Source organism: Panthera onca, chromosome B4 (genome assembly GCF_046562875.1).
Source record: "Panthera onca isolate mPanOnc1 chromosome B4, mPanOnc1 haplotype 2, whole genome shotgun sequence".
Taxonomy (NCBI): domain Eukaryota; kingdom Metazoa; phylum Chordata; class Mammalia; order Carnivora; family Felidae; genus Panthera; species Panthera onca.
Window position 1 is genome coordinate 37,618,781 of NC_138345.1, and position 25,686 is coordinate 37,644,466.

Here is a 25,686-nt window from a genome sequence, read left to right on the forward strand (position 1 = left end):
CTTATCTTTCCTCCCTTTCTAAATTCATTTGGTTCTCTTGACAAAAGCTAAAAGGCATGGTATCCAAGTTGCCATGTAACATAATACCATAATGACATGACCTACAGGACAAACATTAGCAGGCGCCCCTTGGCACAGAAAGGTCAAGAACAAGAAACTCAAGTAATGGAGAAGATAAAACTGAGGCACTGCAAAGTGCTGGGTCAGGGTATAATTTCAGAGAACTGGGTCAGGCCAGGGCACTTGGTGGCAGAAGCAGGGTGATCCTCATCTATTTTGTCCTGGGTTATTTATGAATTTATTTATTTATTTTACAATTTCATTCAAAAGGCTGGAAGAAGAGAAAACAATGAAGAAATAACAGTGAGAAGAAACAGAACTCAAAACATTTTAACTTTACATTGAGAGGTAAACATTTTTAAATTGGCTTTTTATTTTCCTACCCCTTAAAACCAACAATGAAGCTTAAGGTTTCAGCTACAATGGGAGAAGGATAGAGATATGGTAGCTGGAGGTTGCATGCAGCCCCTCCGTAATTAGATAATATATTGAAAGCATTAGGTACACCTGTGTGACACAGTACCTTTGAATAGACCCGGCCAACCCCACAGTATATGTATCACCAAAAACAGAAACATGAATGTATCTGCAGTCCCCAGCGTTTGTCTAGACTGCCTCCTGTTTACCGTTTTGTTTGCTCTTCCTTGTTTTCATCTTACCTGGCTGTCAGATCCATTGGGACCTCTGGGACAAAATGTGTCATCCCCCTCTCACACTCCCAGACAAAAATGTCCTGCTTTTCAGTTCCTTCTCCCATCATGCTCAGATATAGAAAGCGGGACCAGCCCCTGGTCCAACATCCCCAGGTGAGGTAGATATTATTTTTACAACGTTGGCTCCTGAAAAACCAGTGCATAATTGGCCTAGAGCTGCAGATCTGAACTTTAAAGTGTATTGAACAACTACAGAATTTTGCAAATAATACTTCTGATGCCCTGATTGATGAGGCACCCCAAAGAAAGACTTACTTAATCTTGCTGAACCTGTTTTTCTCATCCAAAAATACTGAATAATAATACAAGCTCTCAGGGTTGTTGTGCTCATTACGTGAAACAATATACATGAAATGTGCTTTACAGCAAGTGTAACTAAGGACCTTTCTAACTAAGGACCACAAAAGCATACACACACCATTTAAAAAGTCATTTTCACGTGGTAAGCCAGTATATAAAATATACATATATAAATATTTACAATTGAAACAAAGGTTTCACAAAAAGAATACTTACTACTCTAGAGTCACTTGGTATTTTCTATTCTATTGTTTTTTTTTAAATGCTGGTTCAATTCACTACATTGTTTGCAGGGCTCCTAACAGGTAACTTATAGTTGTTTCAAAAAAAAAACACTGTTGGAAACCATACAGTTGTCAATTATTACGATTATTATGATTCCCTGGTTTAGTCTAATGGCCTGGAGACTTCAATGCTAGGGCAACAAAGGAAGAGGTCAAGGTTATTAGGTCTAACCCCGAACAGCCTGTTGCCTGGGGAACAGATCGCCCCCCCCCCCCATTAAGATTGGTCTACCCAGGCTAGGAGTGGCCCATGCCCCTGTCACTCACATCAGATAAGCCCGCCCCCAAGTTCAGAGGGCTAGGAAGACCCACCTCCTCTTTCAGGTTAAGCGAGAAAGGCCGCAATTGGAGGCTCGAGTGGTGACGTGACTTTCCGCTTTGGCTGCCTTCCGCTTGGGCTGCTCTCAGGAGGGGCTCGGGGAACATTTGGCAGGCCTCCCCGGTCCCTCGGCCCGTGCAAGTGCGATGAGGTCGGTTAGCTACGTGCAACGCGTGGCCTTGGAATTTAGCGGGAGCCTCTTCCCGCACGCGATCTGCCTCGGAGACGTCGATAATGATACGGTCAGTGCATGCGCGCTGCGAGAGACGCGGCCTAGCTCTGCGCCAGGGTAGGGCGGGGCCGGGGAAATGGAGAAGCCGCCCTAGGCGTGCGGGGGGAGCGGAGAGCGTGCGCGGTGGGGCTGCGCGGTGACCTAAGGAGAACTTGGCAGATAGCTTACGTGCCTGGAAGTCAGGTCCGAATTGCACTGCTTCCCTGCCCTGGTGTTCATTTAGGGACATAGATAACTGATCCTTTGCCTAAGTCAGTAACTGGTTCACAGTAGGAACCTGGTAAACCGGTGGCCCGATATCCCGGCTCACTGCTTCTCTCCTTATGCAGGGGCATCACCTCAAATCACTTTGCCTTTCGAAGCCTCCATAGAAGCTTAAAACGCGCCTTTGCTGCTCTTACACGTGGCTCCTTGCGCCGGAACACACTGCTGTACTTTTCTGCCTCTCCACCCCACCACCCCATTCCTAATGCCGAGTTTCTGTAATGCCTGGTTTCTGTAATGCCTGCTGCATAGTACACCAAGCGTATGGCAACTTGAAAGCGCTACACCTTGGTTGGATTACAAAAACAATTGACATCTACCATCTCCGCAGCTGTTCTTTTTCTCGTTGTTGAAATGCATTAATACAGATAAAGCAGGTAGAACTATGCCTGGCCCACAGTTAACACCAAGTGTTAGTGTTGTTAGTATTTGATTCTGTTTCTGCAAATGTTTATTCAAGTGCCCATTCTGTGCGCCAAGGACTCTGCTATATTCTGGGAATTCCAAAATGAACAAGACAGCCCCAGCCCTCAGCTAGCTCACAGTCAGGTAGGGTGATAGTCACCAGAACAACGAAATGTAAGGAGGTGCATTGATGAAAATATGTAGAGTTTTGAGGTGGAGCATCAGAGGGGATGGGGGCTGTTGCTGGTGTGAGACACTCTTAACAGACTCTTTTCATTCATTATTCCCTATTTTTAATGCAAAGCACCTTATTGCCATCCTCTCCTACCCTCTGCCCCACCTTCCTATTCTGCCGTCTTCTCATTCTCACGTCCCTAACTGTTCTGTGCTCTCTTCCCTGGGGGAAAAAAGGGCTAGAACATACCCCTGCCCCCAGCCTCCTTTGTGCTGTGATAGAGAAGATATTTTATGAAGCCTCTTTTGGTTCTACTCCCTGTAGGGAGGAAGGAGTTATTCTCATAAATTTGTATTGTTTTTTGGACTTTCACATTTCGTAATATGCCAAGCAGTACAATTTTATGAGAAAATCAAGAGAGGCATTTTCAAATAGTAAATTAACAGAGTGACTTTAGGCGTACATGATTTTCCGTGTTATCTGATGGTCTTCTTTGTTTAAAAGGGAAAAATACCTGCCTTTTTTCATAGCTTCATGGCATCAGCTTTTTTGGAAATTGTACTTTTCTAAGTAGATTGCACCAATACACTCAGTTCTACAATATTAGATATATTGTACTACTTTTTTTTTTAACCCTGAGTTGTAAGCTCCATAAGGCTGGGGATTTATCTGCTTTTTCACTGCTATATTCCCAACACTTAGAATTGTGCCTGGCACATAGTAGGTACTCAGATGTTTGTTGAATAAATGAGGATTGTTATGGAAAGCAAATGTGATTATTTGTCCCAAAGCAATTTGAAGGGCTTTGCATGTTATTGATAAATATAATTGAAAGAAGGGCAAGTAGTTGAGATCGTTGCCTAGTGGTACATGTATGTATGCACGTGGTACATTCAGCCTGCATGAGTGTGGATAGAAACGCTGTTATTAGTTCAGCATTTGGGGCAGGAAAAAGACTTATTTCATCCTCATAAATCATTAGCCTAAAGTTCTTTGAAACTAATTTGTTTCCTGGTAAGTTGTGGGGGAAGGGAAGCCAGGAATAGGATGCACACCCTGTAGGATTGCCCATGGAAGCCTGGCTACACCAGGGGAAAATCTCTAGAAGGCTATAGCAGATCAGAGATCTCTCCTCCTGCCTCCTTTAGTATTATATGGCGACTGTACCCTCTAGCTGGGGTTTCTTAGCGTCCGTGAGTGACCTCCAGAGGCCAGAGCCAGGATCAGCCACAGGGAAGCAGAACTGCTGGGAAGCATTATAGCTGCCAGGAAGCAGATGGGCTAGTTTGGAAATGTCCTCTTCCAGGAGACCAGCCATTGCCTCACTGTCATTGCTTGGTCTTGCTTATCATTGCCTGGCTGGGCCACATCTACTTGGTCACTGCTCTTACCATACCCATGTCTGTGCCCTTGTTAAAACTGTAAGGTCCCCCTCAGTAGGGAGTCTGTGGCATTTATCTTTGTACCCCTAACTCACTATCTACCTTTACCTGGAAACTCAAGTGCTGACTGAGCATTCCCTTTCATTCTGATTTTTCTCTGTTTCTTAAAATCTTTTTTGTTAATTGTCTAGTAATTAAACATTTATCAGGGCGCCTGGGTGGCTCAGTCAGTTGAGTGTCCAACTCTTGATTTCGGCTCAGGTCATGATCCCAGGGTCATGGGGTCAAGCCCTGTGCTGGGCTCCTCACGGAGCATGGAGCCTGCTCGGGATTCTCTCGCCCTCTGTCTCTCTGTCTCTGTCTCTCTGTGCCCCTCTCCCCCACTCGCACTCTCTCTCTCTCAGATTAAATTAAATTTGGGGCACCTGGGTGGCTCAGTCAGATAAGTGTCTGATTTTAGCCCAGGTCATGAACTCATGCTTCATGAGTTCGAGCCCCATATTGGGCTCTCTGTGCTCAGCACAGAGCCCACTTCAGGTCCTCCGTCCTACTCTCTCTGCCCCTCCCCTACATACGCTCTCTCTCAAAAATGAAAAAACAATTTTTTTAAAATCAAATTTAATTTAAAAGAAAAGCAAACATTTACTGAGGTGCTGGTATGGACTATGGCATTTGCTGAATGGATGTATAAAAAAAGAATAGATTGTGTGAAAGATACCAGGGTCCCTAGCCATGGAGGCCTTTTAACTAGAGGCTGAAAACCACCTGGTATTAGTGCTTGCTGTATGCCAGTCACTGGTTTGTTTGTTTGTTTGTTTGCTTGTTTGTTTTTTATTGTTTCTTCACTTTTGAGAGAGAGTGGGAGTGGGGCAGGGGCAGAGAGAGAGGGAGACACCGAATCTGAAACAGGCTCCAGGCTCTAAGCTGTCAGCACAGCGCCCATGAACTGTGAGATCATGACCTGAACCAAAGTCGGACACTTAACTGACTGAGCCACCCAGGTGCCCCTGCCAGTCACTGTTTTAAAGGCCTTCCTCTGTTAGCTCAGTTCTTAGAACAACTTTATTCAGTAAATACCCTTATGATCTTTGTTTTATAGATGACAAAATTTAAGCATAGAGAGCTGGGTTCAAATCCAGGCAGCTGCACTGAGCCTCTGTGCTGTGCAGCCTGCCCCCGGTGTGTCTGCCAAAGTCCTCTGGAGCGGCCGAAATGGAAACATCAGGTGGAGAGAGTTTAATGTCAATAAACTTGTTTTATGCTTCTGTGATCTAATATTCCCACCAGATATAATATAATATAATATAATATAATATAATATAATATTCCCATAACTATTAAAAAAATAAATCGAAGATTCAAATCAAGTAAATCATTGATAAATCCCAATTCATTTTTAACTTTATTTGTGATCTGTTACGTCTTTGTTGCCTTTAGAATTAAATCTCTTGAGAATCTGATATTCACTCTATTTTGAGAATAGGAAGGGGGTGTTGGCTGCCCACCCCTCCACCCCTTCCCTCCCCACCACCCTCCCACTCCTCAACAGGGGAAATCAGAAAGCTACTTGTGGAAACAGGGTTTGGTGCTACCTTGTTATCACTGTTTACCCCTAGAAAGGCAGGCAGCCTTTGCGGAATGACTGGGAAATGGAGTACCCAAATACAAATAGGAAGAGACTCCCTTCAGGGAACCCCCCCTCCTGAGAGCTGGGCCACCACTTGGGGGCGCCAGAAGCCCAGAGTACAGAGGAGGCTGACACCAGCAACCCCTTCGTGCTGTCCCCTCCAGCACCTCCATCCCCTGTATATATTCACTCATACACACCAAGTTCAAAAGGCCCCCTTTTCTTTGCAGCTGACTTGTGTTGGGGTTGGAGATGTTTGTAGAGGAAGGAGGGCCCCCAGAGCTGACCTTGTCTTTTTATTTGGCCCTTGATTAAGTACGTGGTCTGAAGTTCAATTTTCCAAAAGTTCAATGTTCTAGGTTGTTTTCAAAACATGTCCTATTGGCAATGGACAGATTGGAAGAGCTGAAATTCAGGCAAGCGGGTCATGGAGCTATTCACTTGTCAGACTTTTCTGGGAAGAGTCATAGATTCCGTGTTGCCCCATTCTGCTATCCTCCTCTGACACACACACACACACACACACACACACACACACACACACGCACACACCACCCCCCCCCCCCCCACCCACCCACCCACCCACCCCTGACAGGGAAAAAAAGAAACTCTGGGAGGGGTGCCCAGGTGGCTCGCTCAGTTAATTTCAGCTCTTGATTTCAGCTCAGGCCATGATCTCATGGTTCGTGAGTTCAAGCCCACATCAGGCTTATCAGGCTCCACGCTGATAATGTGGAGCCTGATTGGGATTTTTCTCTCCCCCTCTCTCTACCCCTCTCCTGCTCAAGCTCACGCTTGCTGTCTCAAAATAAATAAACTTTAAAAAATTTTTTAAATATGAAATTTATTGTCAAATTGGTTTAAATACAACACCCAATGCATATCCCTAAAATTAAAAAAAAAAAAAAGAAACTGGAAAACTGTGGCTTTGTTGGTTGCAAAAGATTTTTACTAAAGTTGGCGAAGATACAAATTAAGGTCTTATGATGTCCCCAGGATGGGCCTAGAGAAAAGCTTCAGGTGGTTCCATAGGATCCCATCCTAACACTGTCTTCTCTCTCCGTTTGAAGTTAAATGAATTGGTGGTGGGGGACACCAGCGGGAAGCTGTTTGTGTATAAGAATGATGACAGTCGGCCGTGGCTCACCTGTTCCTGCCAGGGCATGGTCAGTATTCAACTTCCTGGGGCGTAAGGGGCAGAAGAATCCTTTCTGTGCAGGGACTATCAAGGCTGAGCCATACAGAAACCGACCAGTGTGTCCCAGTTCACCAGCTACTCAGCCAGCCACTGTTTCAGGGTTCATTCCATTCAGGGAGGGAAGCCGCTGGACAGTGCGCCTCCAGCTGGTGGGTTGTTTTTTATCTTCCGTTTCCGCGTGGCTCTCAGTACTTTAAAAACTGCCAAGGTCATCTGATCTCATAAAGTATAGTACAAAATGGGGGTAATACTTTGCATAAGTCTAGAAATATGATAGACTGGTTGTATTAGATGTATCTTTTGCTTTGTCTTGTTCAGCCCAGACAGACTTAACTACTTGAGGTCTCCCTACTGCTCTAGGTAAACCAGACTTAGAGCACAAGAACGCGATTAACACGAACTATCTGTGTAGGTCATGTGGCACAACTTTTCAGCAAATGATGGTAGTTAGCAAACCCTCTCCTTGCTTCACTGAGATTAGAGAGTACTGGTCTCCTTCAGCATGTCTCCCCTTTTCTTTGCAGCTGACTTGTGTTGGGGTTGGAGATGTTTGTAATAAAGGAAAGGTAAGAACTCTAAGGGACGTTGGGATTTCAGTAGAACTCCAAGGCTTTGCCTAGATTGCTCCCCCTCTCCTGGTGGAAATCAGTTGAGAGTTAAAGGCTTTAGCCCTCACTTCTGTCCTTTAACGACCAGGCTTGTGCCCAAACTTCCCTCCCCAGCCATCCCTCCTATGCCTCTGCCTCTCCCAGAACCTGGTGGTGGCGGTGAGTGCTGAGGGATGGTTTCACCTGTGTGACCTGACGCCTACCAAGGCCCTGGATGCTTCTGGGCACCACGAGACCCTAATGGGAGAGGAGCAGCATCCAGTCTTCAAGCAGCACATCCCTGCCAACACCAAGGTCATGCTGATCAGCGACATCGGTGGGCATGGCTCTCTCCGCAGGCAGCCAGGGGAATAGGAGTCAATGGGTAGTAGAGCAGATGTCACGGGATTCAGGGAGGTAGTTAGTATTCATGGGTGCAATTATTATGCATTTTATGTTGAGTTACTAAGCTCCCATTATAAACTAGGTATCATTCTAAGCACTGTGATTGCAGCAGTGAATAAAATGGACAAAAATCACTGCCTTCTTGGACCTTTCCTAGGAAGGACAGAAAATAAACAGTGTAAAATATTTTAAGAAGATTAAATAGTATATTAGAATGTAGTAAGTGCCGTGGAGAAAATAAACCACAGAAAGAGGCTAGGGAGTGTCAGGGTAGAGAAGTAGAGCTACCAATTCTAAATGGAGTTATCTGGAAAGTCCTTTCTGGGAAGGTGACATTTGATCAGACACTGAAAGTGGCAAGGGAGTGAGTCGTACAGATATAGGGCTGATGTTTCGGCCAGAAGCTGTCACGAAGGTGATGGTATGTGGCATGAATCAGGACACTCGAGTTGTGTATCTGAGAGAAGAAGCACAGCACAAAGTGTGAGGGGACTAGCACAGCTCTTGGGGTCTGAAGTTGTACCGGGTTTCGGCGCAAACGCTGATGATGTTAGCAGGAGGCGGAGAGGACATGTGTGTAGGATTCAAGCTAATGAACACACATGTGGCTCCAAACTCGTCCTACTTTGTGGACCCACAGATGGAGATGGGTGTTGTGAGCTGGTGGTCGGTTACACGGACCGTGTGGTACGGGCTTTCCGCTGGGAAGATCTGGGTGAAGGCACTGAACATCCAACAGGGCAGCTGGTGTCACTCAAGAAGTGGACACTGGAGGGTCAGGTGAGAGGCTGAGCGGGGGGTGCTCAGGGAGCCCAGAGAGCAGGGAGGAAGCCCTCCTGCAGGGGCCCTCTTGGGAGAACAGTCGTGGGTCAGGGTTTAGAGTGGGAGGAAGGGAAAATCTCCTTGTTGAGAGAAATCCAAAGAAGAGAGTTTCAAGTCAGGGTCTTAGGGGAAAATTACTAATAAGAGGCAAAGAGCACCAGGCTAAGAGTTAAGATTGTGTGCTGGAGGGTGTGATGTGCTCTGTGTCAGAGTGTGGACCCTGGTTGAGACATGCACAGTGGAGAGCAGATGGGCTATGTGGAGACGATGGCACGAGGCAGGAACCCTACAAACTCAAATTCTTCCTCCTGCTGTTGCCCCCCAAGCCTGGGATGCTGTTCCCAGGGCCCCTGCCCCACTTCTCTCCCATGCTCTCGGCAGGGTCCCATTTCTGTCCCCAGCCCCCCTTAAGGCCTTGTTCCCTGGTGCAGGTGGACAGTCTTTCAGTGACTCCAGGGCCCTTGGGTGTTCCTGAACTGATGGTGTCTCAGCCGGGCTGTGCTTACGCCATTCTCCTGTGTACCTGGAACAAGGACGCCAGGCCCCCTCCCACCTCTGAGGGGGCCCCGGAGGGCAGCAGGTAAGGGCGCAGACCTGTGGATGGTGTGGGTGTGTGGAATCTAGATGGGCTCCTGGATGCACTGGCAGTGGACAGGACTGCAGTGGGCAGAGCTGCTTCGGCTGGGTCCTGGCACAGCACCTTTGCCCCATTAAGGAAAATGATTTCAGGACCCAGGAAATCCTGGGCTTTAACCTCGTAGCACCTGGAAAAGATTCCAAGATTCTAACTTGGCAGCTCTGTCCCTCTCTTTTCTACTCGCCACATGGGCCAGACAGGGTCAGCAATAGATTTCCAGGCTGATTCACATCCTAGAAGCTCGTACAGAGATCGGGGCCACAAACGTCCTGCAGAACTAGGCTCATTTGGTCCCCACTTAGTATCCCTCCCACCCCACCCCACCCCCACACAGGGAGGCCCCGGCTGCCCGAGATGTCATGTTGCACCAGACTTCCGGCCGCATCCACAACAAGAATGTCTCCACCCACCTCATTGGCAACATCAAACGAGGTGAAGGTGGGGTGGGGACACAGGAGGGAGCTTCCCTTCCTCCCTACCTTGGGCCGCCTCTCACCCCACCCTGTGTGCTCTGACCTTGCCCTACCCTTCACATTTTCTTATTCCTGTCCTTCTGTCCCTCCTGCAGGCCACAACTCTGAGATGGGTGGCTCCGGCCTCTTTGCCCTCTGCACCCTGGATGGTGAGTTCCTGCTGGGGCAGGAGGCTGTGTGCCTGTGGGGTGCGCTCAGGGGTCCTTGTCCTGCCCACCCCGGCCTGCCTGTCACCCTGCAGGGACGCTGAAGCTCATGGAGGAAGCGGACAAGCTGCTGTGGTCGGTGCAGGTGGATCACCAGCTTTTTGCCCTAGAGAAACTGGATGTCACGGTGAGAGGAACATTCTTACCTTCTTCACGTGGAGAGATGTGATACAAATGAGTCCATTCTCACTTCACAGTTTGCTCCCGATGTTTATCTAAGTCTCTTCAGACAGACTCTTAACTGCGTCTCAAGTGAGTCTTTTTCCTAACTTCTCAGGGCTTAGTACCATCTCTGCACTGCCGCGGAATCTCTCGGCGGCACCTTTTCCAGGAGTAATGGCTCCAAAGAGAAATAATTTATTAGGGTCCAGAAGTGAGTTTTTGGCCTCAACTCCAGATGTATGTTCTGTAATTTTTTTTCTCGTCTATCTATGAGCCTTTCTTTACCAAGGCTGCAGCCGCAGAATCTGCGACACGGGGGCATACTTTGCCGTTGTGCATGTGTGACGGTAGGAGAAAAGGCACGAGGCTTTGAAGTCAGTAGAACAGGCCTGGGTTTGAGTCCTGATTCTGTGCTGCCTCCCTTCTATGCTGTGTGACCACGAGTGAGCGACTTCATGTCTATAAGCTGAAGTTTCCTCCACATAAAATTGGGAATAATGGTGTCTCCTTCATCAGTTGTTTGGTGACTGGCGCACGGAGGAAGTTCAGTAAGAAACTTAGGGCTGCTTTCCTTCCCGGCTGTTGGCCACCCAGAACTAGGTCCACAAGTCCTTTATGTGCTATCCAGACCCATCGTTCGGGCTCTTCTATTTACCAGCTCCCCGCCACCCCTGCATCCTTGTCTCTGGCCTTTTTCAGGGCAATGGGCATGAGGAGGTGGTTGCCTGTGCCTGGGATGGACAGACGTATATCATTGATCACAACCGCACCGTCGTCCGCTTCCAAGTGGACGAGAATATCCGAGCCTTCTGTGCAGGTGGGACCCCACCCCATGGACCCTCTCTAACCACACTTGTTTGCCTCTCATTTCTACTCTCTCTGTGTCCCCTAACGTGTGTCTTCATAAACAAATGAGCTCTTTGGCACTTTTGTTAGAGAGTGATGGTGGGTACTGAATTACCGTCTGCACAGTTTTAAATAAGGAATGAGAGACAGTGACAGGTTCATCTCTCAATATGTTAAAGAATGGGATGAGTTCTTATCATCTGCCCGTCTGGGATGTGTGAAGGCATGGGAAAGTTCTCTCCCATCTGAGCATGTCAGAACTCTGTGAGGAGCATTCTCCCAGAAAATTTGCATTTGTTCCAAATCAGGGACTTGGAAAGCAGTCCTGGCTTTTTCAGGTGACATGGGGAGATCTTTGGTTGCTGAAATGGTAAGAATTGTACAGCGCTCTGGTGTACATACTCCAGTGACCCAGAAGGTTAAAATGCCTTTGAAGAAGGGACTGCCACCAAAGAGAAGCCTTAGTTTCTTTTCTTTTTCTTTCTTTTCTTTCTTCTCTTTTTCTTTTTTCTTTTCTTTTCTTTCTTTCTTTCTTTCTTTCTTTTTCTTTCTTTCTTTCTTTCTTTTTTTCTTTCTTTCTTTCTTTCTTTGAGAGAGAGAGAGAGAGAGAGAGAGAGAGAATCCCAAGCAGGCTCTATGCTATCAGAGAGAGCTCACAAACTGTTAGATCATGACCTGAGCTGAAATTAAGAGTTGGGTCACTTAACTAACTGAGCAACCCAGGTGCCCAGCTTTAGTTTCTGATCGTGTTTTGCTAATCTACCCCTTGGACTACCAAGACTGTCCTTCATTCCTCCAAGCCTATCACTAAGATGGGAAAATCAGCAAAGCACTTTTGTGGGGCCATTCTGCCTGATGAGTTTTTTTTCTTTTTTTTTTAAATTTATTAAGCCATCATACCATAACTCAACACCTATTTTTTTTTAATGTTTATTTATTTTTGAGAGAGAGACACAGTGCAAGCAGGGAAGAGGCAGAGAGAGAGGGAGACAGAATCTGAAGCAAGCTCCAGGCTCTGAGCTGTCAGCACAGAGCCCGACACCGGGCTGAGACTCACAAGCTGTGAGATTATGACCTGAGCCGAAGTCAGACGCTTAACCGACTGAACCACCCAGGTTCCCTCATGGTGTTTTTTCATATCTGAAATGGGGAGGTATTTTACCTATTTTACTGAGTTCCCAACACAAATGGATTAGAAAGAGGGCCTTTAGGGGCATCTGGGTGGCTCAGTCGGTTAAGCATCTGACTTTGGCTCAAGTCATGATCTCACAGTTTGGGAGTTTGAGTCCCGCAACAGGCTTGGAGCCTGTAGCCTGCTTCAGATTCTGTGTCTCCCTCTCTCTCGCTCCTCCCCCACTCATGCTTTGTCTCTCAAAAATAAATAAACATTTTTTTTTAATTAAAAAAAAAGAGGGCCTTTAGCTTTCTGCTTGACGTCTGTGGGAGGGTCAAACTGCTGACTCCAAGGCCTCTTGTTCTCTGCCCTTCCCCACTGGGACTGGAACTCTCTGACCTTTGTCTCACCCCCACACCCTGCAGGCCTGTATGCCTGCAAGGAGGGCCGCAACAGCCCCTGCCTTGTGTATGTCACGTTCAACCAGAAGATCTACGTGTACTGGGAGGTGCAGCTTGAGCGGATGGAGTCGACCAATCTGCTGAAGCTGCTGGAGGCTGAGCCAGAGTTCCAGAGCCTGCTGCAGGAGCTGGGCGTGGGTGAGTCCCAGGAGTGCTTCGGGCCTGAGAAGCCCCATGCCAGGTGCCCAGGAGATCCACAGCCTCTGAACCGCCCCTTTCTTGCCCTCAGATCCTGATGACCTCCCAGCTGTCCGCGCCCTGCTTCACCAAACCCTCTACCATCCAGACCAGCCCCCACAGTGTGCTCCTGCAAGCCTTCACGATCCCACCTAGCTGGACTTGCCCTCTTAGCTGAAGAAGGAGCCTCCTGAACCAACCCACCCCCCAAGGTATCCATAGTGCTGGAAGGATTGGGAGTAGACATCACAGAGGAGCGTGGAAAGATGGCAGCAACCTTAGGGAAGCTGTGAACTATAGCCTTCATGGTCTCCTTGGTGAAAGAAGAGGCGAGTTGGCCCTCGGCCCTATTTCCTTATGTACCTCACCCATCACATCAGCAGAATCATAGAACCCCAGCCTCATTCCACATCATCTGGGACTGCCCCCTTCCTAGACCCCGCCCCCCGCCCCCCCCACTTCCAAATCTCATTGTGTGGAAAACAGACTTGTTCATGAGGAGGGAGCACAGATCCTTTGCATGGCTCTGATGCTTGTAAGGAAACCAGACTTCGGAGCCAGTAGGGCAATGAGATAAGGGCTCCCCGCATCCCAAGCTCCGTCTTCCGTGGCACAGCTCCAAGTCACTGGCATTAGGGATTATTACAGGAATGGCACACTGTTTTGCTTTTGAAGCGGGGGTCTTTAATTATCTTACAGTCTGGTCTTAATTGTTCCCAGCAACGCTGAGATGATTGTTTTCTTTTTACCAAAGAAACTGGGCTAGCACTTTCTCATTTTGCCATGTTGCTTGTGCAACTTTGTGGGCCTTGCCCCCACATCCCCCCAAAACACCTTTAGAATCCGATGCGGGTTTATGATCCAGACCACAATCAGAATTCTATCTTGGACCATTTATATTCCTTCTGCTCTCGATTCTGTGCACCGTAAGTTAGTGTTTTTCACGTTACAGGCTGCAATTCTTTGGTGGGTTGTGGTCAGCATTGTTTGAATAAACGAAATGGGGTAGAATAAAATAGAAGGAAAAATATCAGAGTGTCATACTCACAGCATAGGGAAGTATTGTTCTGTTATAACTGTACATGTGCATGTGCATGTGCGTGTGTATGCTAACTGCTCTGTAAAATGTATTTCCTGCTGTGAGTTGTGTTCAGGGGAGTCAGAAAGCCATTGCTCTCAATTATATTAACCCAGCCAGACGGGTCAACCTGGGGAAAGGTCCACATTCACATCACCTTTCTGTAAGGGAATAAGGGCAGAGTTACCAATTTGGACTCTGATCGACATGGAGGGAAACCAGAGAAGGACATGAGCATAGAGAAACAGGTGTTTATTCAAGTGGAGAAGCAGCTGGGCTGAAGGCCTGCCACTGGGTCTGGGGTCTGCGGTTATAGAAGCAGCAGGAGGCAGGAAGGAACAAGCAGAGCCAGGAAAGCAGAGGTTATGGGGCAAGGCAGTGAGGGACCAGGGTACCCACATTACACGCGTGGTAGTGAGCCCCCTCCTCTTCTCTTGAGGTCAGGGGACTCAGCTGGGAAAGGCAAGACCAGATGTCACAGGGCAGCTGGTTCTCCTCTAATCTACCCCAGGCTCACAATCTTGTTTCCACCCCAAGGTCCTAGTTCCCTAGCTGAGGTTAGTTACACCACTGTCTTCTTCTCCCCTTCGTCCGTGACTTGAGAGACTCAAACCTGCCAGAAAGACGCTCAGGGTGTCTGGCTCCTTAAGGTTTGGGTTCCTCTCTTTACAGTGAAGATGAAAAGCCTCCTTGTTTTTGTGCTTTGGCTCAGAGCCTGGCAAGGGATCAAAATAAGATTCCAAAATAAGACAAGCTCAAGCTCAGGAGGCCAGAGATGAGGGGAAGGAAGAACGTCTAATGAGGTGAGTAGTTCTAGAAATAAGAAAGACTACTGGTTAGGTTCCAAGTCTGAGTACGGCCAGGCCCTGCCATCCTGTCCACCTTGTAGGGGCAGTTCCCAACAGGGCTCCTCACCATCCCCCTCAAGTGTAAAAAAGCAAGTGGAGGAGGAGAGACACCTGGAGAAATGCTAGAGGTACACCCAAGGTTTTGCACAGGGAAATCAAATAATAACTGACTTCCGACATTTGCAACCCCAGGAAAGGTAACTGAGAAAGCTTCTGAAGCTCCTCTGCCAACTCGCCTTTCTACTGTACCGGAGTATTCTGTTTCCTGTTTCTTCCCCCACTCAGCTGTGAGCAGATGTGCGCAGAATCAGAAAGGCAGGCGGCAGCAGGGACAGGACCCCTGGTGGGTGAGATGTGGCAGTCTAGTTGCAAGAGGTACTAAGCCCCAGGAGGGGAAGGGAGAGGCATGGGAGTGAAGGCCACCGAGGGGTGTGTGGGGTGGATCTGGAGGCAGGTAAAGGACAGTACGGGCTGCAGCCTTTGACTTGGACCAGTTCCTACCACGCCACGCTTACATCCTTTTCCACAGTCCTGATTTGGAGGGGAACGGGGAGGCCAGTCCCCTGAGATCATGGGCCCTCTTTCTGGAAGTCTTCTGGAGGATTGGGCAGTTGCTGAGAAGCAGAGAAGAATGTGGCTGACTGAGGCCAATGGGACGGCAGGGTCAGGGTGGTAACAGAAGGGACAGACGTGGTAGTCCCAGGTACCTGGCTCTAGTAATGCCCCATTCCCCAACATGGCTCTTCCCCAAGGCAAGGTCCTTCCCCCGGGGACTGACTGGTTCATCAGTCACTGGCCAGGCTCTTGGTACAGAGGCAGGAAGGGCAGCTCTGGGAAGGGGGCCCTCAGCCGCAGCACTCCATGCTCGAGGTCGATGCAGCACTGTGGGGGGTGGGGGGAAATGTGTGCTTCTCTCAGCAGGTAGCCTCTCCCTCAGCCCTCCCCACCCCAAACTTTCCACAGCCCCCAGCCCCCTGCTCCTTGCTCATCCCCCTGTTTCCATTCACCTGGAACTCTGGGGTTGTGGGCAGTGGGACCTGGTTCTTATGTTTCACTTGTGGGCAAATAAGGAACCTCTAAGGAAGCAAGGTGAAATCCCACAACTCTGAGCCATTCTCATCAGAAGCTGGCCCATGCTTCCTCGCCTGTGCCTTTTACCTCTTTATCCCAGCCCTTTGGATCAGGACCCAAATGTGGGTCAAGCGCCCGCATCCTTCTTACCTTGAGAGAAAGCAGAGTCTGCAGTCCAAGACAGAATTCAGGACTCTCAACATCTGCAGGAATCGTTTGAAAACAGAAGAGGCTGGAGGGCACCCAGGGGTCACAGTGCCCTGTGAGCACTCACTCCTTGTCTTCCCTCCCCACCCCCAGCTCTGAGGATCTGGGCCCAGAGATTGGGGGCACCTCATATGGTGCCAGGAGAGGAAGGCGGAAGAGGAAGAAGAGGCTGTGAATGAACGGAGGACTCACCCACAACCTGGGCTGAGCAGGCCACCGTCTCCTGGCCCAGCTGTAGCTCCAGCTGCTCCACCTGCGTGGGGGGCCCAGGTGCCACATCCCCACCTGGGGCTTTGAGGACCTTCTTCCCTAACCTGTGGTTGGGAAGCAAGGGTTATGGCCACCACAGCCCCCAACCCCAATGCCTTTGTCAGCTGACGCCCCTCCCCCTACACGTGGGTTCTCATCCAATCCCTTGTCCCCACGTGGGGTCTGAATCCTTGTCTTCTCTACCAGAGCCCCCATCCAATCTTTTTTTTTCCAATTATAGCTCTATTGGTATATAGTTCATATACCGCAAAAGCTACCCTTTTATAAATGCAGAGGTTTTTAGTATATTCATAGAGTTATGCAACTACCACTACTATCTAATATCAGAATATTTTCATCACCCCCCCTAAAGAAACCCCATCCCCCTTCCATCCTTTTAGGCCGCACTCTTACCCCAGGCGGCTGAGGCACCCAGCCGAGATCTGGTTGTGTTGGGTGCCTGTGTCCACGGCCACCCGAAGCTCCTGGTCTCGGCACTGAGAGAGAGGGTCGCGGGGAGTCAGTGAGAATGGATTGGGCTTGGATCCTTCACCTTTCCCAGCCCTTTGATGACTCCCTCTCAAAAACGAGTGAAGGGAATGAACCAAGCCTTTCAGAGTGATCTTTATAGCACTCATGCAATTGAGGCAAAACTGGCTCTTAGATGGAGGAATCAAAAAAGGAAATAGAGCTGTCTATGGGGAGATCATACACTTGGGAACCACTTGACCAGAAATGGAGATCTGTTTGTGTAGAGGAATTCTTGGGAAGCTGGGGGCTTAGGTTAGAGAGGTCTAGGTGAGGGATACAGGAGGGGTGAGAAGACCAGGCTGTCTCGCCGGGAAGTTCAGATGAGGGTAAGCGACAGGTTTATCACGGAAACAGACGGGTTCACTTTCTTCTGGATATATACAGACATTTGTGGGTACACTTGGACATCCCAAATGCATGTCATTTTCTCAATCCAGACTTCTGCTGAGCACCTGCTATGTGCCAGAGATGTTGCTGGAAGGTACATCAATGAATGCTGTGCTCAGGTGTAGGGGAAGTGACATGTAACTAATGCATGGTAGAAAGTTTTAAGGTCTATGAAAGGGTTGTCAATAAAGTGTCCTGGATATTGAGAGGGAGGGGAGGCTCTCCCCTGGGGAAATCAGAAAAGATTTCAAAGAAGAGGTAACAGTTGAGGCTTTAAAAGGTTCTAGAATGTGGCCACAGACTGGAGAGCAGGAAGAGGAAATGCCACACAAAAGTGGTGGCAGAGGAGTGGTGGGTGTTCAGTACCGCTGGGGTGGTCAAATGGCTCTAGAGAGGACAAGGCTGTCATCGGGAAACACTGGCAAGTATTTACACATGCGCATTTGGAGATTACATTTGATAAAAGGGTTGGCACGGACATGTGGAATTGCACGGAGGGAAGATGGGTTGAGGTAGAAAGTAGAGAATGTACAGGATCCCATTTTTAGGTCCAACCTCGGGGGAGAGGTGCTTTTTCTCCCTCCCTCCTTCCCTCACCACCCAGGGGAGGAAGGAGAGTGGCGGAAGTGAGCCGTTCACAGGATCATTCATGAAAGCCAGTGCCCTGGGAGGCCTCTCACCTTGCAGTTCACCAGAAGAGCAGGAATCTGTGTCTTGCTGGTCTTCCTCCTGCTCTCCTGGCTGTGAATCGGGGCCTGCGCGGGGGGAGACTCCCCCTGAAACTGACTCTGGTTTCCCTCCACCAGGCGTCTTTGGATCACACTGTGCGGCTGCTGGCTCCGTCACAAAACAAAGAAGACAGACAGGTCTAAACCCAAGTATCCAGGCCACTCAGCTCTCCCACCTTAGATCTCCCACGATGTTCAACCCAACCCCACCCCAGTCCCGCGTCTCACGGGAGTAAGAAAGGGGCAGGATCTTACCCAAGTCCCAGCCGTCACATCATTATAGCAGAGTGAACCCTCGTATCAAATCATACTGTTTTGCTGAGACCCCAATAGATTGCTCAGCAATGAAGAAATGAGAAAAGAACAGTCCATTCTAGGTTAGACCAACCTATTGACTGCCAAGACCTCTCAGGAGCTAGTATTATGCTTGGGGAACTTTTTGTCTCAGGTCTACAACACATTTTTAACATTTTTCCCCCTTTGTTTCCCCTTCTGACCTCATCCTTCAATGGGCTGCAGATCCCAGAGTTGATGTTGTGATGGAAGTCAGAGAAAAAAAGTCACATCTTCAAAACTAGGATGCTTGAACCATCCCTCGCCTGAAACCACCTTCACTCCATCTGGTCAATTTACTAAGTTCTGCCAGCTTTGTCTTCTGTATTTATACCCTGCTTTGTACTACTGCCTTTATTCAAGCCTCACCTCAGCTGTCCCGGATCACTGGACCACCTCCCTAAGTTCCTAAGAACTGGCCTCCAGTACTGCTGTCTCTCAGACACAACTGCTTGAAGCCAGTGATTATCTGGCATCACCCTTGCTACTCGGGTGCTTGAGTGGCTCAGTCGGTTAAGGGTCCAACTCTGGATTTCGGCTCAGGTCGTGATCTCACAGTTCGTGAGTTCGAGCCCCATGTCAGGCTCTGCACTGATGATGTGGAGCCTGCTTGGGATTCTTTCTCTCCCCCTCTCTCTACCCCTCCCCAGCTCAAGCTCACGCTCTCTCAGAATAAATGAATAAACTTAAGAAAAATAAAACCCTTTCTGCTCAAAGTGTGGTCCTCAGATATGTAGCTTTAACATCACTTGCCATCACTTGGAAGCTTGTTAGAAATGCAGAATCATGACCTACTGAATCAGAAGCTTCATTCTAACAAGATGTCCTGATGATTCGTGTGCATGGTAAAGTCTGAGAAGCAGAAAAGGAAAACAAAACTAACCATATTACTCCTGTTTAAACTCCCATCAAAGCATGCCTGCTTCCTGTTGCATGATAAAGCCCAAACTTTCAGGGGTGACCTGAAACTTTCAGCCCAGATGACCTGGTCATGGCCTCGTCCTCAGCCTTGTCCTCTGCTCCGCCTATCTGCCCCCATTGACCCTACGTGTACCGCTTGTACCAGGCTGCTTGCTCCTGGCCTCCACACATTTGCTCCTGTTCAACCCCCTTCCTGAGACGACTCTCATTCTTCTGTGGGCCAGACTGGATGACTGGTTCAACGTACTTTGTTCCGGAGCTACTCTTTATTTGGGAGAGAGGTTTTTATCTAAGTCTGGAATTCCATGTGTGTCCTGTAATTAACACAGGGTTTACCTCCTCCAGGAAGCCCTCTCTGACCTCTTTGTACTCTTCATTCCACACGCCAGGCTGGGGCCAGCATCCCTTCTCTTAGCTCCCTTTGTCATGCTTCTCACAGTTGTTATTTGTGGCTTTTACTCTCCCATTATCCTGGAGAGCCTGTGACATCAGATCTTTATACCCCAAGGCTTAGCTTAACATATAGTAGGCACTCAATAAATGCTTGTTGAAGAATGACTCTATCTGTCCAGGCGCCACACATCCTTCTCCACCTGCCCTTTCTTCTTGGGAACGTGGGATTGTTTTTCTACCCTTGGTTTAATGAGCCCCTTGAGACTTGCTGCTCCCGCCAGCAAGGCTGCCAGCAGGAGACCCAGGTCTGGGAAAAGGGCAGTGAACTCCAGGGCAGGCCGGAAAGAGCGGCTCTGCAGTTCCCAGCTCTCCTCCCACCTTTCCCACGATGGACACAGCCTTCAGGCCCCCACTGCTGTGAGGTTTGCTCCAGAGTCATCCTAAGGAGGGAGACGGTGGGGTCCCCCCAACCTGTTGTGTCTTCACTGCCAAAGCCACACAAGGTAACTGCTTGAGATCAATTTGGGACGTCCTGAGGCAGTGGGGTGAGGTGAAAAGCTCAGGACTTATCAAAAGGCTGGACCTGCCACGCTGGGATGGTAATGTTAACAGAGCCTCTAATCCAGGGCCAGATGGATGTAGGGTGGTCTCCAAACCATAGAGGCTCAGAGGTCCTAGCCACTGGGAGCCAAAGCACCAGCTTCCCTGCTGTCCCGTTTCTCCCTGTTTCTCAGCTGTGCTCTCTGTGTGTGTGCAAGAGCAGCCCCGAAGTTCCCTGAACTGAGATCTCGGTCTGGTCACTTTTCCTGTTTGGGAGCTGCCGGGATGAGGCTGGGAATCTGCTGGCCTCTGGGTTGGGTTCCTGGAGAAGGAACATTTCGTCTGAGAGGAATCTGGTAGGGCTGGGTCAGGAAAGGGAATGAGGGGCTGCGTTGGCTGAGAAGGGACTTTGTGCCCTTCAGTTTGGAAGAGTGTCCTCCTCTCAGACCTTCTGATGAGGAAATGGGTGAGGGAACAGAGTGCTTCCAAGCAAAAGCCCTCCTTTCTTCTAGAAGAGCCACAGGCCACAGAGGGTTCCATTTTCTCTGGGCCCTACAGAGCTTACTTTCTCCCTCAAGCTAAATGGAGTCGTAGCTGGAGGAACAATCATACTCAGACCTTAGATAATGCTTTCTATTTTCCAGGCTCTTTTCTAAGCTCCTTATAGGCATTAGTTTGTGCAACTCCCACAGCAACGCCATGAGGGAGATACTACTAATTTGGTCCTCATTTAGCAGATGAAGAAACAGGTTCAGAGACATCAAGCAATTTGCCTAAGGTAGTAAGTGGCAGGGCCAGGATCTGAACCCAAGCAGCGTGGCTCCAAAGCCCATGCTCTTCACCACTGTCTCGGTGGGGGCGGGGGAGGGATGAGTGTACGCAGCTGCCCCTGACCCATTCACCTCCTTGTTACACCCCCACCCCATTCCCTCTGGAGGCCACGGCTGCTGCAGGGAGATGGAAAGAAAGAAGCCTGGAAGGGCCATTGCCCCTACGAGGAAGTAAGGGGGCACTCAGGGGGCTGGTGGCCCAGGCAAGAGCCATATGAAACCCTGAGGCTCTGGAAAGGACAGAGGCCCTTAGTGCTTCCATTCTGGAGGGAAAAGGCAAATGGATGGTCAGAGCTGGTAGGAAGGAATCCGTTGTTTAGGGACAGGAGAGAAACCATAACCCTAAACTGGCCAGGCCTCCAGGCCCTCCCAGCAGTAAATGACTGCTCCAGAAGGTTCCTGTGTCCTTGTAAGCCTCTTCTCCTAGAGAGCACAGTTCCTCATCACCCCCAAGATAAGTCTTGGGCTGTGTGAGAGAAGCTGACTGAGCAAGGAGACTAGGCCCCCCCAGAGCCACCAAGCCACGGGAGCACCCCCAGTGAAGAGTCTGAGGATGGTCGGGGTGGAGCCCCTCCACCTGGGACTACCTCTGCCCCACTCTCAGCAAGGGAGGGGGGATCTGAAGGTTAGGGTCTGCAGTTTCCGGCCCTCCGCCCCCTCCCCAGGATATAGGAAGAGAGAGGGGAAGGGTGGGGAGAGGGCTGCCTCACCAAGTCCTTGGAGGTGCCGAGCCTCTTGAGGCTGTCCAGGGGGAGCAGGTCGGCAGAGTCCTTGTGCAGGAACTGGGTGGCCTGTCTGAGCCGGCGCTGCTGGCTCAGGGGGGCTCGGTCGCGAAGCGCTGCCTCCTGTCCCCTCCTCCTGGAGTCTCCCTCCACTCTTCTGGCCTCCTGCTGGGTGGCCCCTGCGGGGCTCCCGGAGCTTGATGAGCAGGGCGGGGGCTGCTGAACCGTCCTCGTCTCCATCCCCTCTGCCCCGCCACCCGTGGCCCCGCCGCTTCCCGCCTCCCTCAGTTCCGGGTCGCAGCTCTCCTGACAGGAGGGTCTCCCCGGGGGACAGAGTAAATCAATAAATAACGTGCTGGAGCAGCCGCGTCAGACACCAATTTCCCCGAGATTGCAGTAGAGGGAGTGAGGCTCCGGCTGGAAAAACCCAGCACTCCAGGAGGAGGGGCGGGGGTGGGGGGTGGTGGTGGTAGGCTCTGCAGCGCGTCCAACTCTGGGGTCCTGGTGGGAGCGGTCGGTGGAAGGGGTGTGTGTGTGTGTGTGTGTGTGCGCGCGCGCGCGCGCGCGGGCGCCTGCAAGCACGAGGGGTGTGACGGTGTTGTAAACTGTCAGGGTGTCCGTGCCAGCTTGTTTGAAAGGCAGTGCGTGGGTGTTGGGACGGAGTCAGCCTGCGTGTGGGATGCGGGCACGTGCGGCCCTGTGCGTGTGCCCTCCCGTCTCCTCTTGCGCTGCCCCGCTCTTTTCTCCCCTGGGGCCCTCTGCAGTTCGGGCTTGGGGCGCAGGCCAACAGCCAGGTTCAGAACAGAGACGGGCGACCTCAAAATGGTCTTCCCCCCTCTCCTTCTTGTCAACAGGAGAGGCTTCACCCTTCTGGGTCTCGACCTTTCGGATGTGGCGGATGTCAGAGTCTTATTTATTCTGGGTTCTGGATTCCAGGGGGACAGCAAGAGCAGCTCTGAATCTCCCCACAAGCAGCGCCCCAGCATCTCCCTCTTCTTCTTCTTCTTCTTTTTTAAAGTTTATTTATTTATTTATTTTGGGAGACAGAGACAGAGCACACAAGCGGGGGAGGGGCAGAGAGAAAGGGAGAGAGAGAATTCCGAACGGGCTCTGCACTGCCATGTGGGGCCTGAACCCACCAACCGTGAGATCAAGGCCCTAGCTGAAGTCAAGAGCCGGTTGCTTAAGTGACTAAGCCACCCAGGCGCCCCTCCCTTTTCTTTATTTAAGGCTTCTGGAGTCCTGGCTCTTTAAAAAGTATTACAATTCAAACATACAGAAAGTTGTAAAGAATAACCTTTACCTTTTGCTGGCCACCCCAGTTAAAAAAAATAACCAAACTATTGTAAATATAGTTGAAACGACCCCTTGCACCACCCCTTCTCCCCAGATAACATCCTTTTCTTAATTTGGCATTTTAGCATTCCCACGTTTGTTCACTCTTTATGCATGTACGTATATGTGTATCCGAAGCAACATATCATTTATTTTGCCTGACACATTATATATGACCTTCTGCAGCTTGTTCTTTTTTGCCCATTACTTTATTCGTGAGATTCATCCCTGAGCAATGCATTCTCTTTAACAGCTGTATGTTTTTCCTTTATATGAATACATCACACTTAGGAAATTTAGATTATTTTTCTACAAACAATGGTGTTTTGAACATTTTTACACTTGTGTCCCGGGCACACATATGAGCATTTCTCTAGAGTACATACCTAGGTGTGGAATGGCCAGGGCATCAGCTCACAGCTTTCCCCCTTTGGCATAATGCCACCTTGCCCTCCAGAAGATTTATACCAGGGTACGCCCCAGGCAGCAGTGTCCGGGGGTTCCACGCCCTCCCCTTCCTCACCAGCACTTGGAATCAAACTTTTTTATAGCCCTGGCTCACCTGTCGTCAGATATTTCTCTCCAGCCTTTTATCTTCACCATCATCAAAAGGCATTGGTCAAGCACCTGTTTACTTGTGTTGGACACTTACAGGCTGGGAGCCCCGACTGAGCCCTGCTCTTTAGAGGCACAGTCTGATCCAGACATCCACAAGGCACACACACGTTCAGACAGACAAGATGTCCTCTGGCCTCCTGCAGACCCAGCCTTTTTCAGGTATTTTCACAGCCATGACAATTATATGAGGAAGAATTGCGTTTTGATCCCTGTTTACAGATGGGAAAGTAGTTAAGGTGTACAGGTTAAATTGTGTCCCCCATAAATCTGTACGTTAAAGTCCCAACTCCCAGCACCTCAGAATGTGACCTTATTTGGAGACAGGGTCTTTAAAGACATAATCAAGCTAAGATAAGGTCACTAGGGTGGACCCTAATCCAATATGACCGTATCCTTGCTAAAAGGGGAAATTTGGACACAGAGGTACACACAGGAAGAACACCACATAAACATGAAGGCCGAGTGTGAGTGATGCATGTATAAGCTAAGGGACACCAAAGGTTGCCAGCACCACCAGAAGCTGGGAGAAGGGCCTAGGCCAAATTCTTCCTCAGCACCCTCAGAAAGAACCAACCTTGCCAGTACCTTGATCTTGGACTTCTAGTCCCCAGAACTGTGAGACAATAATCTTCTATTGTTAAAGCCATCCAATTTGTTATACTTTGTTATGGCACCCCTGGGAAGCTAATACTGAGACTTAGAAATCTCACCTAACATTCAGTTACTGTATGGAAGAGCCAGGAATCAGCCCCTTATGTTCTGTCTCCCAAGTGCTGCTCAGTGTCCACTATGCCATAAAGAGAAGACTGACAGAGATGAAAATCATGGCATGAAAACTAAGCTATAGTATGATTCCATTGATTGAGTTCTGGACCACCCACAACCTGGCTTCATTTAAACACAGTTTCAGTGGACTATTCCAGCCCCTTCCCATGCCTTGGCATCCTTTACCACCACACGTTTGCCTGGGATAGAGATCGAGGAGGGGCCACTGACATGTTGCACTGGTTCCTGTGATTGTTTCGATAGGATCAACTGTACGCATTGATAGATGAGTGAGTGGCCTACATACTATGATGCTGGGCAGGCCAACACTAAAAGGTATCTCCTTCAACTTTATTCTTGGCAATTCATTCTTTAGGTTTGAAAAATCCTTCAACATCTTCAAGAGTCCTTCATTAATCCATTTCTTGGAAAAGTAATGCTATCAATGAACAAGAATGAGATGATTCCAGAGCACTTAGCAAAGTTGCGTTGGGCCAGGCTGACGACATGGATGGGATGTCTCCAAACTCATCGGTGCACTTAGGTCTGCAGACAAAACCCGAGGGAGGAGTAAACATACCTGTGGTATAGAATGGAGCCTTTGGAGTTTACAGTTTGGATGCAGTGAGGTTGGGGACGGCATCACCTCTTTTCCAGTTCTGACAAGGCTTTTGTTGCCTGGCGCTCAGAACCACTAGTGCTCAGGAAATGCCATTCTTTGGAATATAGCTGTGCAAAAAGAGTCAAATTGGTCCCTGTGTTCTGTGACCCAAACTAATACTGTCTCATTCATTATCTAGCACACCATCTTGGAGTAGGGCTAAGGGGTAAAAAAACTCTCTTTTGCCTTTTTTGTATTCTTTGTTTTCTTTCTTTGTAAATTTGCTTTTCCTCAAATTGTAGGGAGAATGAGAATGTTTTGGCAACGGAAAGCCGAGTTTTTTTAAGGAGCTAAAGAACTCCCTTTGATAAGATGATGAACCCAATGCAATCCACAGATCCAGTGAAATTCGTATCAAAACACCAGTAGTATTTTTCACAGAACTAGAACAAGCAATCCTAAAATTTGTATGGAACCACAAAAGACACTGAATAGCCAAAGCAAGCCTGAAAAAGAAAACCAAAGCTGGAGGCATCACAATTCCAGATTTCAAGTTATACTGCAAAGCTGTAGTAAACAAAACAGTATGGTACTGGCACAAAAATAAACACATAAATAAATGGAACAGAATAGAGAGAGCCCAGAAATAAACCCATGGTCAGTGAATCTACAACAAAGGA

General features: G+C 49.0%; 2 protein-coding genes across 11 annotated transcripts; one reads left to right on the plus strand and one right to left on the minus strand.

The window, feature by feature from the left end:
- Window positions 1-1,707: 1,707 nt before the first annotated feature.
- ITFG2 (integrin alpha FG-GAP repeat containing 2) lies at window positions 1,708-19,730 on the plus strand. Of its 8 annotated transcripts, none has more exons than XM_060658732.3 (14): window positions 1,708-1,918; window positions 5,234-5,359; window positions 6,832-6,927; window positions 7,484-7,525; window positions 7,682-7,883; window positions 8,592-8,731; window positions 9,205-9,353; window positions 9,745-9,848; window positions 9,979-10,032; window positions 10,125-10,216; window positions 10,951-11,068; window positions 12,637-12,810; window positions 12,902-13,061; window positions 18,468-19,730. In XM_060658732.3, the coding sequence occupies exons 1-13, from the start codon at window positions 1,823-1,825 to the stop codon at window positions 13,003-13,005; spliced, it is 1,497 nt and encodes a 498-aa protein (XP_060514715.1). In that variant the 5' UTR covers window positions 1,708-1,822; the 3' UTR covers window positions 13,006-13,061; window positions 18,468-19,730. The 8 variants fall into 8 exon arrangements, with proteins under 8 accessions (XP_060514715.1, XP_060514717.1, XP_060514718.1 ...); XM_060658734.3 differs by having other exon boundaries at window positions 9,745-9,842; window positions 18,468-19,729; XM_060658735.3 differs by having other exon boundaries at window positions 7,712-7,883; window positions 18,468-19,729.
- Window positions 14,165-22,500, minus strand: NRIP2 (nuclear receptor interacting protein 2). Of its 3 annotated transcripts, XM_078450174.2 has the most exons (8): window positions 21,676-22,500; window positions 17,901-18,053; window positions 16,717-16,799; window positions 16,246-16,367; window positions 15,997-16,014; window positions 15,483-15,657; window positions 15,291-15,389; window positions 14,165-15,115 (listed from the first exon to the last, which is right to left on the minus strand). In XM_078450174.2, exons 1-8 carry the CDS (start codon window positions 21,925-21,927, stop codon window positions 15,016-15,018), a joined length of 1,002 nt encoding a protein of 333 aa, XP_078306300.2. In that variant the 5' UTR covers window positions 21,928-22,500; the 3' UTR covers window positions 14,165-15,015. The 3 variants fall into 3 exon arrangements, 2 of the variants coding, with proteins under 2 accessions (XP_078306300.2, XP_060514731.2); XR_009617511.3 differs by lacking the exon at window positions 14,165-15,115 and having other exon boundaries at window positions 15,305-15,389; window positions 15,997-16,049; window positions 21,676-22,483; XM_060658748.3 differs by lacking the exons at window positions 14,165-15,115; window positions 15,291-15,389 and having other exon boundaries at window positions 15,454-15,657; window positions 15,997-16,049; window positions 21,676-22,482.
- Between the last annotated feature and the right edge of the window lie 3,186 nt (window positions 22,501-25,686).